General features: G+C 34.9%; 1 protein-coding gene across 1 annotated transcript in view; it reads left to right on the top strand.

Annotated features, from left to right (window-relative positions):
* The window catches only part of LOC145999342 (uncharacterized), a 269,638-nt gene that overhangs the window by 135,802 nt on the left and 112,672 nt on the right, over positions 1-21,164 (top strand). Inside the window, exon 2 of the mRNA XM_083136284.1 lies at positions 19,246-19,408. Within this exon, the coding sequence (XP_082992410.1) occupies positions 19,328-19,408 (81 nt within the window). The 5' untranslated portion in view covers positions 19,246-19,327. The remainder of the gene's footprint in view (positions 1-19,245; positions 19,409-21,164) is intronic.

The raw sequence follows: 21,164 nt of genomic DNA, 5'->3' as shown, positions 1-21,164 counted from the left end.
TATTACTGGCAAAAGAAGTTAAAAATGTTGACATAATGAAAAAAATAGACTTGTTCCCAAGTATTCACCGAGTTCAGGCATTTGCACATAGATGGCTCTGTTGTCACGGAGCAATTCTAGAAGAACTACATTGTTTTAATATTAGATAAACAAATTGAAGCTGGTGCCCAATTGAACTTAAACCAGAAGTAAATATGTATGTGTGTGTGTGTGTATGTGTGTATGTATGTGTGTGTGTGTGTGTGTGTGTATATGTATATACGTATGTAGGTATATGCATGTGTATGTGTGTGGATAGCCTAGTTTTAAGTATGGCCACAAGAGGGGCATATTTTTAACAAATTTATGGATAACAATCTCACAAAAGTAGCTTTTATAAGTGTAGCCTCATCAATCTGAGGGGGTCATACTTTCTCATGGAATCCATGGGGGCTTTTTCATAAAAATCTTGGATTATATGGGGGTTTCACACTTGAGCAAAAAGCTCATATGCTCATGTTAAGATAGTTTTAAGTATAGCAAATCTGCTTGAGGGGGGGTTCATACTTTCTTGAGTTTATTATAGCATAAACTATACTACTCCTATAAGATGGTAAACGTTGATAATACTAATACTCGCTATTCGCTAAAAAAGGGGTTACGGATTGATAAATTATTAACAGAAACGAATGATAAATTAGTAAGAGCAGAATAGAAGATTGTTCTTCTTATTCCATATATTTACACAAACTCAGATATGTCAGCCTTGCACTAAAATTGAGTAAATGTAACTTGCATTTGTTACGACTTCGTAAAATTTTGGTCACTGTTTAGTAGTGTTTAATATTTTTAAAAAAGTGACCGTATGTCTTACTGAAAGATAAGACGAGGAATATTCTTTTTTGCATTATGTTAATTGGAGTACGTGAAAAATAAATTGAAAATTTTGTAAGCTTCCCACTACTTCGAAAGATTACGGGTTATATCGTATCATATAACATACATTTGATATTATATGAGAGTACGACACATGCATTACCTACTTCTATCAGCTGTTTCATTTTATTGCAATAAACAGTTGTTAAACATATTTCAGTTGAAAAAGCATGCATTTGGAATTGACAGGCAGATATTAGCACGTAATAAACAAACAAAACATAATCGAAAACACAACTTTCTCCAGTTTCTGTTGCCAGGTTGTACGGCAAGCAGGAGAAAGTTCCACCTTACAAGGCCGAGTATAAAAATGCTTGGTGCAACCCACCGCCGCCTAAATCTCCCGCCTGTCGTTATCCAGCACTTTGTAAAGTGGCGATGGTGCAACCGGCCCTTAAAGATATAGCCGATTCTTAGTAGACTGTTTCGTGAATCGCACAAGATCTGCTACAAAATCCGATGATTTAATAGCAGCGGATGAACAACGTTCTTGGCTGGAGGGGGGGGGGGCCCTAGGCGTGCGCACTAGGGGGCAAGGGGACGTTCAAAGATTTTTTCCAGCGAGGGCGAAACAATGTATTTTTATCAGGCGGGTAAACAAGGCATATTACCCCGTAATAATGTTGCCCTCTCAAAAAAACACCATTTGAATTTGAAATGATCATGTTCCTACATCCAATATATATCTGCAAAGGAGTTTTGGGCCAAAAGAGGAAGTACATGAGAAGGACTTTTCTAATTTTGATCTGGCAACACTGCAGCCATTTTGGCGCTTTGGTTAGTGTTTTGTTTCTTCATCTTTCTTGTTTACCTCGAACACATGGATTTGTGTCAGGCTGTTTACTTTGTTCCCGTGTAAGAAAGTTAGTACCATAGAGGTTAGTACCTTCAGTGGTGTATACTTTAGGTGTAATGTAATTCCAGTGCGTATCAGTGCCAGGGGTTTATGCAGAACTTTTCATCTGTGTGTGATCTTTAGAGGGGTGAAATTAGCATTGAATTCAAGCTGGAAGAGAGCGGAGCCTAAAACCAAAGGGGCTCAAGTTCCTTTTGTTTTATTGCGATTTCATCATGCTACGAATGCAATTTTTTGATGGTTCGATTGCGATTTACGTCTGTTACGTAAGACTAGTTTACGTCCATTTCCTAAGGAATACGTGTCATATATCTTTGGAAAGCTTATTTTATAAGGAATTCAACAACGTAAATCCCAAAGCGAGGAAAAATTTCCTGGTGGAGTAAATCGAGAAAAACCGATGTTGTCCGGATATGCATAATTGAACGTACCGAGGAATTTTTTTTAGATGAAGCACATATTTAGGGTGAAATGAGTGTTAATTGAACCTAACCTAACCTCGTAGGCATACCTCGTCCCCGTGAATGGATAGTGGGGCTATTGTGAACAGAAAGTGTAAAAAGAAAAACGTACTTACCCTAAGAGATGCCAGCTACCGCACCACGAACGTGAACCGCGAACTCAAAGAAGCAATCACCATGCACATAAGGACGTAAAGTAGAGTCTAGCCGTATGTTAACATCAGTGACGTGCGGTGTGGTTCATACCCCCCCCCCCCCCACACCCAACACACACAAATCTGAAATTTGGCAGTTTTTGTCCTCTTGATTTTTAGCTGCAGCAAGATCTTTATTAGCTTCCGCCTGTCCAAGTGCCTATTGTTTAATTCCAGTTCTTACAAGGACACTACATTTTTTACGTAGTAAGGCAAAGGTAAAGCACCATGCCATGAAGCCACGTTTAGGGGATGTGGGGGTGGGGCTCCACGCATTTTCTCCCACGTGGCAGTGAAATGGGTAACAGTTGTCAATTTCATTTGTTCATTTTTACACAAGAAAGTACATACTGAAATGAGTTTCTGTAGCATTATCGAAGATGGTGGAGATGTTTTCTTTCATCGTTGAATCTGTTTTACGGGGAATTCATGTATTTTTGAAGAGAAATATCTCTCAGATGCACAATTGGCGTTGCTTCCATTTGCTTTCTCGTCAACCAGGGCCGCGTCCGAATCCGCAGCTGATGTTGCCTAGAGCACCGTTCCATCCGGGGACTCATGCTACCTTCGTTGTCCGAATTTGCTGCAGATGGCGAGTTGAAGTGTGCTCGCGAACGGTGTAACAGATGCATGCTTGATTTTATGTTGGGACGCCATCTTTAACCTTTCTTTTGTTTTCTTTCTCAACGCGCCAGCGCAGCGAGTACCGAAGCGGCCAAGCAGCAGTAAAAGGGAAATGGCGGAAAATATGTTTGTGGTTCAGGAAGAAGTGTTGGAGATGGAGAAGTGTTTTGAATGTAAGTATTTGTATTTCTTGTTTACCATGGAAGTCCAATTATTATTTTTGTCTTGCAAGTGATTGAAATGTTTGTTACGTGATGGTTAAGCACGTGTATTGTCGTTGATACAGGTTTATATATATATCTAGCGGGGTTGAGCTACTTGTAATTATGATGAGAGGCCCAAGTTCCTTTTGTTTTGTTCTGATTTCATCATGCAATGAATGCAATTTGAACATGGTTCAATTTCGATTCACTTCTGTTAATTCATACTGCGAAGTTTTAGTGATTGCTTAAGATTTTGTTCAATATATGCTTCCGTAGTTAGTTTAGGCAGGCCGGTTGTCTCAGCATTAAAATGAAGTTCCTAAATGCATTCTGCCTCCTGAGGATCTGATTTATTTACACATTCATGCTACTAGTCTACGATACTTACAATCGCTTGTGAACGAAAAATACATTGTCCATGGGAAGCGTGCATGCTTGCGTAAAGTAATTTTTAAGTTCTTTTTTTGGAAATCTAGTGCTCATTACGTTAAGAAAGGTTCAAATTTCGTGTGACAATGATTGTCAAAGTTCTACGATAATTAATCTTCCTGCTATGAGAATTTGAAAAAAACAAACAAAAAACAATCCAAACTGTTACCATGAGTATGCATATTCCCCACCCCCATTTTTATATATATATATATTCTTTTCTTTAAAGGGATATGCTGTAACAAAGTGTGGTTAACTTGTGTAATTATTCCATTTTTCCCAACGAACAAAAAATTATCGTAGTGACTATCTTCACCAGGTAGCTTTTGAGCTAGCCTATCTCCACCAGATTTTAACTTTGCATGTGCATGATCTACAACCTTGCCTGGCCTGCTATGTGACATCTGTGAAGTGTGGATACGTGTATTCTTTAGTTGTTGGTTTGTACATATGGACTGGTGCTGCTAATATGTTACATCATGACAAGTATGAAGGGGTAAATGTGATTGTTAGGTTAGACACGTCAGGTGTGGGGCTATTAGCATTATAATTATTTCCCAACACCTGATCATGAAATTTCTGGTCTTCAGCACTTTCTGCTATTCTCACTGCCTGGTGAAAGTAGTAGTCACACCCATTCTTAATTTAAATTATCTTCTTAACAGTAAGTTTAGCAACACTGCCAATGAAGATAAAATAGAATGTTATGGTGTGAATCAGATTTTTACGTTTGTTGGTAAAAATAGCCACATATGCTGTTCTCAGATCCTGGTGAAAATGGCTCTATGTGCTATTCTCACCACTGGTGAAAATGGTCATGGCCAAAAATTGGCCCAAGTTCATTTTGTTTTATTGCGATTTTATTATGCTACAAATGTAATTTTTACATGGTTCGATTTAGATTTAAGTCTGTTAACACATACTGCAGAGTTTCAGCAATTAGCCTACTTAAGATTTTTTCAATATATGCTTTTGTCGTTAGGTTAGGTTAGGCAGGTCAGGTTTGGTACTTTTAGCACTAAGATAAAGTCCCTACATGCATTCTGCTAAGGTTCCGATTTACTTCAACATTCATTCCCACTAGTCCACGATACTTACTGAGGCTTGTCAATGGAGAATACCTTGTCCATGGGAAGCAGACATGCTTGCATAAGGTGATTTTAAAGTTGTTTTTTTCAACATAAATAACTTTTTGGTACCAGTTAGATATAGTGAAAACACATTTATCTCGTTTAGTTCCGAATTACTTACATTTGTACTTACCTTATATGCATAGCAGAACCTTTTTCAACATGGGATTATGTTGTTTTTTTTTTTCACTGAAAAAAGCGTAATTTTTAACATTACAAGTATTTATTGGTCGTTGCTAATTGGCGGGCAAATCTTGACTCACGTCTATTGTCAGCTGATATGCAGTGTTTCCAAACTTAATGAACCGATAAATGCCGCACAAACTATTCACAAAGGGTTTTAAGTGAAAATTGATCCACAAACCATTCACGAAAGGTTAGGTTAGGCAAACAGAAAATTGAATTGGAAAAAAACAAACGCTCGCACGTCATCTTGTAAAACTACCGCATGGTTACTACACTAACACTTATTAACCGAAAAATGATTGTTTTTAGGCTAAAATTGATCCACAAACCATTCACGGAAGGTTAGGTTAGGCAAACATATAAAATTAAATTGAAAAAAAAATACAGCTCACACGTCATCTTGTAAAACTAAACTACCGTGTGGTTGCTACACTGACAGGGGGTTACATAATCGAACGCATGGAACATTTGATTTACGAAGTCGACGGTAATGGTTGCACGAATTAAAAAAACACTATTTTCAGCTTTCAAAAGTCCACAGGAACTCAATTCCATAAGTACTTGACCATCTTTTCTCCTGTAAATTTGAAGAAATGTGTTTTCACTATATCTAACTGTTACCAACCTTTTATTAGAAATCCAATCAGTACTCGTTATTTTAAAGAAGGTTCAAATTTCGTGTGACAATGATTTTCAAATTTTTTCAATAATTAATCTTTCTGCTAGGACCATTTAAAAAGAATCCTAAAACAATCTGAACCATTACCCAAAAATTATATAAGTTTGAAGAACGAGCCCATTATCCTCTCACTCAAATTAGTTTGAAAGAATTATTAACTGTGGTTTAGGACCATACACAGGTAGCTCAACTTTTTTTTAGCAGAGTTACTTATAAATATTATCTCAAGTAATTTACTAAGCATACTTGCATGTTTTTTCAGGGACTGAGGTGAGAACTCTGCAGTTCATTCAGTTGAGAGTTGAAAATTCAAATATTTTCACTGGCAAACGTAATGCTGCAAAGATGGGATGGAGGTAATTATATATTTGTTTATATTCAGCCTTTAAGTGTAACTATCTTTTATATTTGTTTAACCCTAGAAAGCTGATGCGTGTCTGGCAGACGAAACATTAGTGTCTACGTATATCAAAACTTCCACAGCAACTACCTAAGATTTTGCTATCATCCTGAACGTTGAAATGCAAGAAACTAATGCAGATGCTCAGCCAGTGATTTATCATATTATATCTGCAGATACATGCACTTATTACTACTACTACTTCAGACGGGCAAAGGCACACGCACCCATGCAATGCAATCTCACCGAGTGAGGGAGGGTTAATCTCCGGAAACAGCTATGAACAAATTTAATTAGGGCGAACATTTGAAAACCGTCCAACTTATCCCCAAAGTTTCCACCCCCCCCCCCCTGGGAAAATCCTGGATAAACCCCTTTGCTCAGCAACAAATAAGGAAAATTGGTGCAATGTGACCCTCTCGTAAGAGGAGGATGACCAGCTGCTTCTACTACCATGGCTCAAGCCATGTCCGTTGAACACCAGTCAGTGTTGCTTTGAGTGCACACAAGTCTTATAAATATATATATAATTTTCCATTCCTGACAACTCTATTCATGTATTTCAGAAGTAAATACTAACTTTTGTAGTAAATAAAATAGTTTTTGCAAAATTCGGCTGCATTTTAATTCTGCAGAAATCAGTAGTTCAGCAGACGAATGGTTAGCCAATACGTTTGGCACAGGACACATTAGCTTTCTATGGTTAAAGTGCTGGTGGACACTCTGCTTTGACCAGAGGAAAAGAAGCGAATTAAATATGTTGTAAGAAGCTGGATAGAAAAATACTGGTTTCCCAGTTTCCATGTCACCTGCTGCCTGAATTTAATAAATTGTGCCAAAGATATTTTTTTATATATTCAAAGTTCATTTGTGCTATTTTCAATTACCTTTTTTTTTTAAAAAAAAAATAACATACATTTTGTGTTTTTTAATGTTTGTGTTTTCTGTGTCATGTGTATCATTAAATCAGAATAATAAACGTGTCATAAATTTTCCACTGTTGCTAGTCGAATTTTAAAATCTGTGGTGACGATTATCATGCTGTTAACAGTTGAGGCTTCTTTAGGAATGTCATTCTGCTGTAAGAATTAATTAATTTTAATCTAATCCTGTTTTAATTAATACATTTAATGTTTTGAGATTATATTTGAAAAAGTGTGACTTTATCTTAGTTGGGTTCATGGCTTTCTTGGACCATATATACCAAAAATAAAAGTGGCTGGTGCCTGAATTAGTTTGTTTTATCTATCCCTGGTATGAAGTATCATTTATTGTACATCAGACTGCACTATTTCTTTCACATGTTCTCTATAATGTTGAGATTGTTTGATATTGCAATATTTTTACTTCCAATACACATAAGTAAATTACTTATTATGTTGAGATTAATAAGCAAAATGGTCCCAGTTCTGATTCTTTAATCTCTAACTAATCATGGTACAGAGGTATTTTGGACGTGGTATGATTTCTGTTTGTCTATTATCCCATACTTTGGAAGCTTAATGATTACTTGCTGTGTTTTCTGGAAAACTGTTTTGCATTCCGCAAACTCCTATATGATTTTTTGTTTGCAATCGGCCATTTTTTTAATGTTTATACTGCTAGCTGCTGCCACATGTGAGGCGTGGAGGAGTTAATGCTTTCGTTGTAGGTGTACCAGGTTTAGGGCTCTTTGCACTAAAATAACATCCCTAAATGCTTTCAACAGCTGATCACATAATCTGGTCTGAAGCATGAAACTGCCTTTCAGCCTCAAATAAGATTCCATGCATGAGACATCTCTAAATGAAGAACATTTGCTCAATTTAAAGTGTGGATTATCACGTAAACTACTTTTCAAAGCATAGTTTCTCTGGTGAATAATGCTTAGAGAATCGTTATTCCAAAACATTCGTAATACTCCTATAAAACTTGCAAAAAATCATTAAACTTTGAGAACAGTCAACTATAAAAAATATTACTTCTATATTAGTAGTGACAGCATTTTTCTGTAATATACTTTGAACAAGTGTTCAGGTATGTGGCATATTGTAGCCTTTTAAATGTCTTAATAACTGTCATGCAATGTCTGATGCAGTTTGACATTCGGCGGCAACAGTCGGATCTTTTATTAGAAATTTCATTAGCTGCACCATGTTTAGAACCAGTGGATTTTTACAGTTTTCTGGAGTGTAATATAGGTGGCATATTTTGAAGGGATTAGTGTTCCAATAATAATGCTACGTAGTATATCTGGTTTCATTATGTAATATTATATGAGGATGAGTGATGATATGGTGAGATTGATGATTGGACCCTCGCAAACACACATGCCCAGGCCTGATAATCTACCATATATATATAACAGCATTGGTTAACATAAATGCTTTGGTGAACCCTGCAAATTTTGTAATGATGTGATGATTTTGGTGTTAACACCAGTTTCAGTGAATATAGATGCTTACTGTTTCTCTATAAAAAAAAAACTTACAAACACATATAAGCCATCGCCATTGATTTCTATATGCGAATGTGTATTTAATATTGTAGAATTAGCTTGTTGTCTTCCAATGCACTTGTGATATCTTAATTTTTGTGTCTAAGAATAAATTAATCAGAAACAGTTCACATGTATGTTCATATATTTCCATCCTTTACAGAAAAGTAATTCACCTGATGGGGCTTCAGGATGAACTGTCTGAGGTAAAATGTCGCAGGAAGTGGGAGAACCTGGTTAGAAAGTACAAAGTAAGTTTGGTAAAATTATTAGCTGTGACGTTTTCCCATTGTTCTTCATAGAGCTGCATAAAAACCGTAAGGAGTTCATTTCATAGCATTTTTTTCATTGCATGGTTCGTTCAAAATAAAAATGAATATTTAGTTATCTTGTTGCGGCTTCCTGTTCTCTTGTTGGTGAAGTTTCTCTACTGCCATTGATTGCATTCTTCTTATCTTCTCTCTCTAGACCCTTGATGTAATTAACAAATTGTTCTCCACTAAAACCTACTGGTATTATTGCACACGTGAAATATCAGATTAACTAAAAATGTTTTATTGTTTTTTGTTATATACTAGAGACCTAATTCAGAATTAGGTCCTCTAGTATGTGTGTGTCTCCTAGACACACACACACATATATATATATATATATGTAAAATGATGGAGGGCCACAAGGCCTAAATAACATTATATATATAAATATATATACAGGAATATGATGAGAAGGAGTGCCAGAAGGACGGATAAACAGAAATGGCGTAGGAGGCAATAAACATTGAAAGAAAAGTCTTATATATATATATATATATATACTATACACACACACACACATATACACCAGGTATCATCATAGTATTTTATTTGTACACTTTTGCTGCATACATCTCTGGTGATATTGTTTTTTTACTCAAATCTCTCAATCTTCTTTTTACAAATGTAATCACCTTTTACCAGCAATTATTGTAATGCAGTATCTCATTGTTATTGGACCCCTTTATTTTCTTTTGGTATGCATTTGCTGAGCGAACAAATTTGTTACCTGAAGCAAAATAATTGAAACTTCACAATGTTTTTTTACATAGAAATTGTAGTTGCTTTGATTAAGTAGATTTTGTATTCTTGGTAGCAAAACTATAAGCAGATAACAGCTGATATTCAGGGCATTAGTATTCCAGAACTCTATAACCTAAAGAATTTGAATACTGAAAAGAAATCTCCTGGATTTTGGACCGCTACATACCTTCACTGGGGATCGAACCTGAACCTTCTAAAATAAAATTTATATGGCTGTGGAGATGTAAATAACTATGTATTCTTGGCTCATCGAGAATAAACTTCACTCCTCTCAAATATAATTTTGATACCTTGCATGATCAAAACCTTTTGATGCCCCCTCCTGTATATTACACAAGGATTGTGTGGAATTAGTTCTCTTTCTTGTCACAGGAACTAAAGGATCCAAGGACAGGGACTGGCACCGAAAATGGGGAGGAAACTCCAATTTCGTGGTATTATTATGAGGCCATGGATGCAGCATTGAGGGAGAGGCACAACATTTCTCCTCCTGTCTTAGTGTCCAGCAGCCCATCCACTTCAGGTAACATGCCGGTAGTCTTCAGCAGCCCAGGGCCATCCAGCTCGGTGGATACTCCATGCCTATCTGCCTAAACACCAAGACACAAAAGAAGAAGAACTGACAGAGATAGTGAAGTAAAAATACTTTTAGAGAGGACTCTAAGTGAACTGACTAGGCAGGGAGAGGAGATGACGGCAACAAATAATAAAATGTTGTCAATGTTAGAATCATATATGAAAATATAGTTTGAAATAAAATATAAGGTATAGCATATTTTTTTGTTTTTTTTTTAAAGAAAAATCATGTGCATTTAAATTATACGTGTGATAGCTATCCACGCATTATGAAAAGGCTTGAGTTTTGTATGAAAATTCACTGTGTTGCATAGTTCCATGCAGCATGTTACTGTTGAAATAACCTTCACTGAAGCCAAGAGAATGTCTGTTCCTACTTCCACATTATCATGCGTCTTCATAAGTTTGGTGCATTGCAGAGAGACAATTTTACATTGTTTTTGTTGGTGCTTTATTATTTTCTCAGCATTTCAGATGTGTCAGGTAAGTTAACAAGGCTTATGGCTGTTTAAGGAATTGCTGAATGTGTGCCTTGCTCCAATATAAACTAATACTTTTAATCAGGGGTGAAAAAATACAGGGTACCTGGTTGCCATGGTGCATGAATATTATCACCTGCTCGGTGAATTTTCCAGTTCAGTGCTTTCGAAATCCCTTTATGCAATTATTAGACACACATTTTTTTGGTAAATAAGGAAGCAAAATTTCAGTGCAAAAACAGTCAATTTCGGGTTTAAAAGCAGTAAATAAAATGAAATTTCGCTGTTATAGCCATGAAAAAGCACCATATAAAATGACATTTTGGTTTTAAAAAAATGTGAATATAATCCCAAATTTGATATAAAAACTGCACTATTACACAAAATAAACATATCCCTTCTAATAGCACATTTAATCATTACCAGAATATTAGTTTATTCCTGTATAAAGGGGTCCATTTTTGCTTCTCAAATATTTACAGCAGAATTAATCAATTTTCCGTGAATTGAATAACTCAGACTTCAGAAAGTGTCGTGTCGGTATATAAATGGTAAATTTCGTGTTTAAGAGTCTATTTTGCATTTTGCAGTTCATTTCGTGACAAAAGAGGGTGGGAAAATGCACCTTTCAGAAACATGAAAAATTAACATTAGGATGTGTTATTTCAGATTTCCTGTTTTCGTCAAAAATGAGATGTGCATGCCTCTAGCAATTATGACTGTTGCTAGCTGAATATTAAATCTGCAGGGATATTGTATAGTTGACCATATAGTACAATGTAATATATATTCATGGTGTTACAGTTCGACTTTCTTTAGAAGGGCACAAAAATTAATTACTTTCATTCCAATCTTGTAGTAATTAGAAATTAATTATTGTTTGAAGATCATATTTCAAAACTGATACCTTTATCTTAGTTGCATACATGGCTTTCTTATACGAAAAAGCTGGTACCTGAATTCGTTTTTTCAACCCCTTCTTAAAGGTTGAAAAGAAAAACATAAGTTATCTTTCTTCTTTTTAATCTTTAACTTACCTTCCTGTGTCTTAAATCTGTACTGTACTTGTCTTATCTCCTGAGGAAGCCACATGATTTGGTGAGGCTTGAGTTCAAAGTAAGTACATGCCAAAACTGGTCTTTATTACTTAGTATACATTTTTGTGTTTCTGATATGTATTTATGAACCTAATATGGAAATGTTCATTGACGGTGTTAATGAAACTTGAATACATAATTTTAGTAACTTTCCTTCCAGTGAAAACGAAACATTCTGGATGTACTGTATAATTGTAAGATGAGATATTTTAAGTCTTTGTATCTGAATTTTGGCAATTTTTTAAAGGTACTTTGAAAAACATCAGATGCCATGTTTATTTACAACTTAATGACAGTATTTACAGTTTAACATGATTAGTATTTTACATACAGCTTTTCTTGTACACTAAATGTTATTTTTGCCTATGAAAATTATTGAATTTTAAACCAAGAGAAATTTAAGTGTATTCACAGTTTAAATTTCCTTTTGTATGAACTTCCTCCCACCAGTACATATATTTTGTAATCACTTAAATGATTACGAGATGAATGTACTTTCACCGAAAGTGATTCTTATTACCTGCAAAATCCTTATGTACATTATTCTATAGATTATTTATTTATAGTGATTTAAATCAGTGATTTTTTTTCAAATATCACCTGATTTAAATCAATCCACCGTGCCTCAAATGTTTCTGTTCAGGGCATCCCATTGATGTTAATCATAGGGGGTTTCCATAGTGGAATATAGTAAAATATATATATAACACTTATGTTGAAGGCTCCTCGATGTGGTTGAAATATTCTTCATATAACATGCTAACTAAACACATTGGATGTTTATTATTTGCAATAAATCTTGTTGCTGAGCTGATTCACATTATATTTGTGTTGTTGCCATTGTTCTTTTGATATTTTGTTGTCAGTACGAATATTTGTGATTAAACTTGGAAGATTGAATGAGTGCTACATAAAGTAACTGAAAACAATGAAGCTAATAGTTTGTGTACGATGAATTATAACCAAACATAAGGCTGCCTAAGACTGAGAAAAGTACACAATGCAGCCAAATATTAGACACCTCTTAAGTTCGTGGAATTGACCAGTTGGTAAATTTTAGAAAATATTAGGGTCATTCCTTACAAAGTCACATGTGAACTTGATTTGGGTATACTGATTTGGCTGGTGAGTGTTTAATAAAATGGTCAAATGTTCTCCCTTTGGGGTATAGAAAAGTACTTCAACTTCAGGATTCGTAACAAAATGTTGTATTTGTAAATAATTGTTAATATATTTTCTCTTTTCAATTTCAAAGTAAGGAAATACAACACACTCAGTTGCAAGCACAAAAAACAAGAAATGTTTCTTCCGACAAACAAATATCGTTGGATGTTTGTATGTGAGGTTTTAATTTCAGACATCTACCATGACTTGCAGTGAGCTGCAAGTTTCTAACAGTAGACAAGAATATGTGAGACACTGCAACGTCCTTTGATTTGAGTTTCAGGACTTCAAAATTCGGATATTTATGTATAGAAGTATATAGTACAGGGTGGACCAAAAGTTGCAATATGTAGGAAAATAAAATTTTGTTTTTGAGTTTCCATATTTATTTAGTTTTAAACGTGTTCTTTTCTAAAGCATGTTCATCAAGACTGGGAGAAACTTATTGCAAATTAATGATAACCACGTCGAGCAGATTACATGAACACATTGTTTATCATATTTATTTTTCCTATGTATTGCGGCTTTTGTTCCACCCTGTGTAATACATTTGTGAAATCTAAAAATGTCCTCTTTTTTTTTTGTCATCTGGTAACCCTATGTTAACTGCAGTGAGGTCAAAGGGCACAAGGTGGCATATTTTTTTTTTTGTTTTTACATTAATGCAAAATGAACTGGAAAGACTAATATTGTCCTAAGAGTGTTTTCTTCCATGCTACCAGTTTGTGGCTCCATTATCCATATGCAGCCTATAATGAAGGTATTTTACCCAGAATTGAATGGCACATGGGGCTATTTTTTCCATAGAAATGCAGAAGCACTCTTTTTGTCTTTAATACCGTTTGTGTTGCTGTGAATAGAATGGAGGGTTTTAAATAGAGAAGTTGGTTTCACGATACTCAGCATTATATGTAATTTCCTATGTGCACAACTTGCAAATTTTCACTTAGCGTGACTATCACAGGCTGAAATCCCAGAGATTGAACCCGGGTGGACTCAAACCCATACCATACCAGACTGCATGGCCATGCAGGAGGACCTTCTCTACTATAAAAGACACTTATTTGTAAATTTAAATTACAACTCACTCGTGTAGTATTTTTACCACTACTTCATTGAGTACATACACACACAGAAGGCAAAACCAAATTGGTAACAAGAAGCAATGGCTAATGTGCTACGTAAAATTATTTTAGTTGTAAAATATGGCATTATAAAAATAGTCACGAACAGCAGAAACTATAAGTGAAATAGGCTGGCTGCAATTGGCAACACCTCTTGAAGATTATATTGCAATTACAATGGGATGATTTGTTTTGAAATACCTGCAAGGCTTTTAGTGTGTTTATGTGCACTGATTTGTTCTGTACATGTGGAGATTCTTGTTTTTAGAAACAATATTTTGTGCATGAAAATATGAAAAAAGCTGACACTGTATTTGGTAAATTTCTTACACAAAATTATTTAAATTATACACAAAAAGTTGCCAAGACAAGTTATTTGTAGGTAAACAGATTTTTTTTGTTTTAAATGCATAACTTTAGCTTTAGCACATAAAACATGTTTGTAGGGAAAGAACATAAAATGTAATGTTTTAGACAAAATAATTATGAAGATAATGCATTAAGATACATAAAATATGGAGTAAAAAAAGTCCTATTTGGGACTCCCAAAGACACCAGTCATTTTGGACCTTTGCCGGTGTGCTACTAAAGTGTGCAAACCTGGTTGTTAGTGGATTCCATATTTTGGAGTTCATGCATAACTAGATGAAATATTAAATTAGTATAAATTTGTCACTTCACAACATGCTGGTCATTACTACCGGTGTTGTATTTTCAATGGCAAGACAATTCATGCAGAACAAGGTTTTCAAGTATGGAAAACAATATTGCAATGCAGCTTTCATGACAATAGTGTTGTCGCTTTGTAATCGAGGGGTCCTGGATTCAATACCTGGTGGAAGAACAGAGCTTTGGATCTGTAGATCCAGTCCTAATTAGCTTTACTGTGCATAAAGTGGACTTAATAATGCAAACACTTAGAACATCCTTATTATTTAGATGTAAGTAGAACACTTATTGCAGTTGTCTCAATAAAAATAAGACTATGCTATCATCTGTCTTAATATAGTTGATCAAGATGGATAGCGTTAGCGTAGGCAGACTCTTTCAAGTATTAAATATAATCTATCATCACACACTACCATGATACAGATTGATTCACTGAACAGTAATTCTTCTGATATGCCTGCCCAAAATAAGAACTTCACTTTTTTTCAAAATAAACTTCATTTAATGAATTTATAATTAATACATTTAATAATTTATAATTAATATCAGTGGCGTATGCTGGTTTTAACTAGTGGGTAATCTCAGACACTTGATTCATCCACCCACTCCTGAAGTCTCCCTGCAAATTTACCTCAACATCCATACAGGATTTATGAATGATTTATTTTATTGTGTTCAAAATTTTACCTTATTGTTGCGACCACTGTTCGATAATTGTTGTGATTGCACTTGCAGTTAATCTACGTTTAGAATTTCAAATAATAAAACAAGAAAATATAATAAATCTATAAGAAAGAAACCTGTAACAAAGAATATGAAAGGAATGCGGTAGTGAAATAAATACCCTCAATATTAATTGAAGTGTAAAATTCAAGTTACCCAAGTACCCAGTTGCTCGTGCATTCTTAATTTTTGTTTTTATACACGGAAGTTTAAGTTCAAGACCTGTGGTACAAGAGATGCTATTGGCCTACCTACATTAACTATTTCCAATTTCTCCGGAAAAGATCCCATTCCAAATATTTTCAGATGCAAATATTGTATTATATATCCATTGCCTTTAACTTCATTAAACGCAGCACTAGCACGAATACTAAACCACTAACAGCTAAACAAATATTAAATTCTCGAATCGCTAAAACACGCATTCAGTTCCCTGCGACAATCTTCTATTGTGGTTCATTCTTGCTTCACACAGAATTAAATTCCCTATGTATGCTGAAAAATTCCCTTTCTCAGCTTTATATTCCCTGCGATGCGCGATGTGTTATAAGTTGGAATCATTGCGTTTTTTGTTTATATATTTTACATTCAAACATATTTTATGATTATGATCATTATTAATCTAAGGAGGGGAAAAAGCAACTTAAATTACCTAATATATGTGTACGTATATATATATATATATATATAAAATTTATTTCTGATAGCTTTCCCTTTTAAAAATTATTCATTTCTGTGAAAGAAGTACTCTCACTCATTTTCAAGGCTACAAAGAAAGTAATCACGCATTTTAAAATACAAATATGAAAGAAGTAAGCATACAAATAGTTTAATTACTTCATTAATCGATTGATTAAATTGTTATTTGACGTCGCTTTTCTTCCACTTTTGGCTAATCACTACGAGTGATGATATGAAATTGATGAAGGGAACACCCATGCCCAGGCCAGTATTAGAACCCTGGAGCTCTGGTGTCGTAGGGAGCTGTGGTAACCACTTCGCCACAGAGGTCTGTGTAATTTCTTGAATTTCTAGTTAAAATTTTAATTTATTTAATTACCTTCATCTTCAATATTAAAGTTTTTTCTTTGACAATATCTGTTGAAATAGCAGAGATCAGGAAGACAGACACAAATGTAAAATGAGAATTAACATAGAATTGGTTCGCAAATGTTCAGATTTCCCTGTTTCTTGCGCATTTTCAGATGTATTTTCCCTACTTTCCTTTTCAGTACGTAATTTGTGAACCCAGAATTCTGTTTCCTGAGAAATTTCCCTGTCGTAAACAACACAGCTCCTACGATACAAAGGCCATCGGGGAAGAATAGCAGAAGAGGGTGCCAGCCGAGGGAACGGCAAAGGCTCTGGGGTGGAGAGTGCAACCAATGGACTCTCTCCAGAAGGAGGTTGCCCTTGCCACAGAATCACCGTGCCTGAGAAGCAGTGTTTCCTTCCCCTCCCTTCCGTCAAGGGATTTAAAGGGAGCAGGTGGAATCTCACCCTGACGTCACCAGATTCCACCATCTGGAGAAAAGCCTGACGGACATTCCGCGGCAAACGGTTGAAAACATTCGCGCGCTGGAAGCAAAGAAATATGTGAATCAAAGATTGGTTCGGAAGAATATTGCCAAGAAATAAAAAAACAACTTTTTAAAAAATTATAGCCGGGTCATAATATTCCACACGTTAAAAATGTGATCATGAAATGAGTTGTTTTTTAAAGTTTTTCTTTTGAGATCATTTTAATCACAGAAAAGCTAATCGGGACTAGACCTACAGTTTAAGGGATGTAGAACCACTATGTGTCTCCACCAGGTATTGAAACTGGGACCTTGTGATTACAATCGATGATGTCACCACTGCGATATCGGGGGGAGAACTAAAAAAAAAGTTTCTTTTGCAAATAAAATAACCAGTGATTGAAAATCGTTATAATTTTTCACAGCATTCTAACACATATTACACTGATGGGTCTCAGTGTTCATGATTCCAACTGTCAAGTCAATTTTTCTCAAAATTCGTAGGATTAGCTGTTTTATCTGATCTTTTACCTTTATATCCATCTTATTGTAACAACTGTTCAGTTATTGCAAAAGTACCACAGTTTAATAGAAGTCAAAAGCACATAAACAAAGAAAAAAGGCAAGGAGCGGCAGACCAGATTTTCAAGCTTGAAGATCTGAGTAATGCTGAAAAATAAATTGTTATGTAAAAAAGGAAGGTCAGAAACTCAGCTAGAGATGGAGGGTGTTGACAAAATGTTTGGTAATAAGGTGACATTAAAACCCCATATCCGCAACTAGAGTTCAGACATGAACAACGAAGGGTTAAAAATTCTGACAAGAAACACTTCTAACTGCAGCTGAAAGTGGGAACTGTTTACCGCAAAGGGCAAAAATTGATACAATTTTTGAAGCAGCATTTTATTTAAGAACAGAGCTAGCTCTTTGTTCAAATCTACTTCCCCACCTTCAATATATCCCTCCATCAATCTTGAGTCACTTAACCTAGGAATACAAAACAGTTGACTCCGTACATGTTGAGGCCACAAACGCTCCCTCATTGCTTGAAAATGCTTCATCTTTTTATTTTCAAGAGTATAATATTGTATATTAACCTGCGATCGGTCTTGGGTGCACGCCATACTCACTTACAATTTAATAAAGTGTAATTTTAACAATATTTAAAATATTGGCCTGCAGCACACACTACCAACTTTTAGAATACCACTGGAAGTACAACAAATTAATTTCAAACAATTCAAATTTGGATTTGAAATTCTTATACAATTAACAATTCTTTTTGTAGATTAATGTATTCCTTAACATCTGTGACTTTTGTTTGTAGATATATGTATTTCGATCATGAACTAGTGAAATGGTAAATGTAAACCTCTCCACACGTGAAATTAAATATTATGTAGAGATAGATGTGTGTGTGTGTGTGTGTACGTATGCCATTTAATTGAATTAGTATTTTGTGGATACATTGTAATCACAGACCCTTTATAATGTTAATATATTTGTTTGGGGAATTGAGAGGTGGTAATATGTAAGGTTGAAATAGAGAAAACATCTGCTTATACCATTGAATTTACTTTACCAGGAATTATACTTGAATTTTATCATGGTCCTGTAGTGGCCATACTGAGTAAAAGATGTGAATGTATCTGGGAAAGTGACGACATGCAATATATAATACGGGAATGACCAAAATATAATAGGAATTGAAATATACAAAGATTTGTATAATTTAAAAATTCAGTTTACAACAATTTTTTGCAAGTTTGGTAGGGAATCAAGATGTTCAACTGTAACAATTGCTAAGAGGAATGTTTATATTTTTGTCTCAATACAAAATATATACGGGAACATTTAATTTGTAATAAATATCTACCTTTGAGGTACATAACTAAAATAAAAAGAAAGGCACATGGGGTGATGTTGAGGTATATAGCTCCAGGTATTCTTGATTGTGGCCGAAGTTGTGATGGCGATCAGTTTCCCTCCAGCATTGGCCCCAGGTACCCATTTATATGAGGCTGGGTGATCCTCGGAGCCATGCAGAAAAATTTCCTTGTGCAGATCTGCCGTGAAATGAGCCTAGGTCTTCCGAGTGATAGCCAGATGCTCTACGAACTGAGCTATGGCAGGGTGGCTCTTGGTAGATGACTAAAGTTTTAATAAATACCCAGTATTTACCCAAATTTCATTTAGCTACCCAGTGTCTAAATACCCATGTCCCAGCACTACCCTACTTATGACTTCAGTTTTCTTCATTCTAGGTTTCAGAGGATGACAGTTTGCCAAAGTTCGTGTGCTATCCGTGCATAGATAAGCCAGAGTATCTTGGAGGACTTCCATAACATGTCTTTTGAATCAGAAAACCTTCTTAATGAATACCCGTCATCTGCAGAAGAGAAGCAGAGAGGAGGGACGGGCTTTGAGGTAAAGTTTAATTTTCTTAGTTGAATATGTTGTAATAGTAACAAATAGTCAAATTGGCTAGACTGCACAATCAACCCTTGTGTTTTACCATTTGATGTAAAAGAAAGAGATGTTCGGTAATAGTACGTATTTCACACTACGATTTGCCACTGTTCATTTCTCAATTTGAAGTTACACTTCAATAAAATAATAAAAAATTTACTACTGCATTACTCACCATAGATTGTTTCCTTTAACCTAATCCATGTTAGTTTTAAATACACAGTATTGCCAGGTCGAACTTTGGTTTTCAACGTGGATATGTATACGAATTTTCACTAGGATTGAACTTTTTTTAAATCATGTTTTCATTCGTATTTTTTTTTGTTGTTGTGCAGGTTCTAAGATGCCTTTAAAGGATATCTTTAGAAAAAGGCTGGGCCATGGTAGTGCTCAATTACCCCAGTGACGGAGCCTGGAATCGGGAAGGGGAGCAATTTTTATGAACATTTTACAGTTCCAATTGTTTCCTCCTCACCTTAAGTCATACATTTCTGGAATCCTTGATTCCTACTCTTTCCAGTGATGTACAATACATATTTCTATTCAGAAGGGTCGATTCGACATCCTTACCATCGAATCTTATTTGCTCTTGGTGTGGTAATAGATGTATTTCTAAGGTATAGAAAGTTTTATTTTTGCACCTGCTGTTACTAATAATGAAATCATGTACACTTCTTGAAGAACCATTGTGAAAGGAATACGTAAGGATCAGGGTTCTTGTGAATAAAATTGTATTTCATTCTACTCTATTCTGTTGTATTTTCATTTGTGTGTGTGGCGTGGACTTCATTGTAAAACTCTTTCAAAATACACGAGAAATGGAATATATGTAACTAGAACAAGATATTGCCATGCTTAAAAAAAAAATAATTCATTATATTTTACCCTGCATTGTTGATAAATGTCTGTGTTAATGCACTTGTCATAATAAAATGATGATAATTAAGGCCACACCTAAAGCAGGTAATAAAAACACCACATTCAGCTTTTCAGTTTTCTAACGTGAGCGTTCATCAGGAACTTTGTACAATGAAGAGGTTGAAAGGCTAATATAACTGGTATTTAAAAAATATAAAAAGAAACACAAAGAAATGGTTTTGTGAGTATGTTATTTACACAACAACATTTCGAGAATCTACTGTTCTCTTCTTCAGGTCCAAAACTTTGACTACGAAAAACTTCCCATAGCCATGTCAAAATATTTTAAATTGTTCAATGTTGAAATACGTGTTTTAGAAGGAAAGGGTGTTTTAACTTCAGGGACTGTTAATTTGTGACAGAATATGAAGGCAACATCAGTTCTAGGCATAGATTTTAAAATCCTGTCTAACCTATATCAAACCCACATCCTTATTCCTGGTTTTTAAAATATCTTGACGTGGCTATGGAAAGTTTTTTGTAGTCGAAGTTTTGGACCTGAAGAAGAGAACAGTAGATTCTCGAAATGTTGTTGTGTAAATAACATACTCACAAAACGTAAGTACCATTTTTTGGTGTTTTTTGATAATTTTTCAAATATTTTAAAAATACGTTTTATATTGCTATTGTGAGTAAGTTGCACATTCATAATGAGTTTGATTATTGAAAGGCTAATTTGTAGGACAAATGTAGTTTTTTACAACATTGCTGATGGAAACCTTCGTTTAAAAAGTCAAAACACTGCATTTTATATTTTAATAACCAGTCCCAGTAGATCTTCCATAACTAATTTGTA

This window comes from Lepisma saccharinum, chromosome 15 (genome assembly GCF_977018435.1).
Source record: "Lepisma saccharinum chromosome 15, izLepSacc3.1, whole genome shotgun sequence".
Classification (NCBI taxonomy): Eukaryota; Metazoa; Arthropoda; class Insecta; order Zygentoma; family Lepismatidae; genus Lepisma; species Lepisma saccharinum.
Note: the sequence above shows the minus strand (reverse complement) of the source record. Positions and strands in the feature narration are given on the sequence as shown.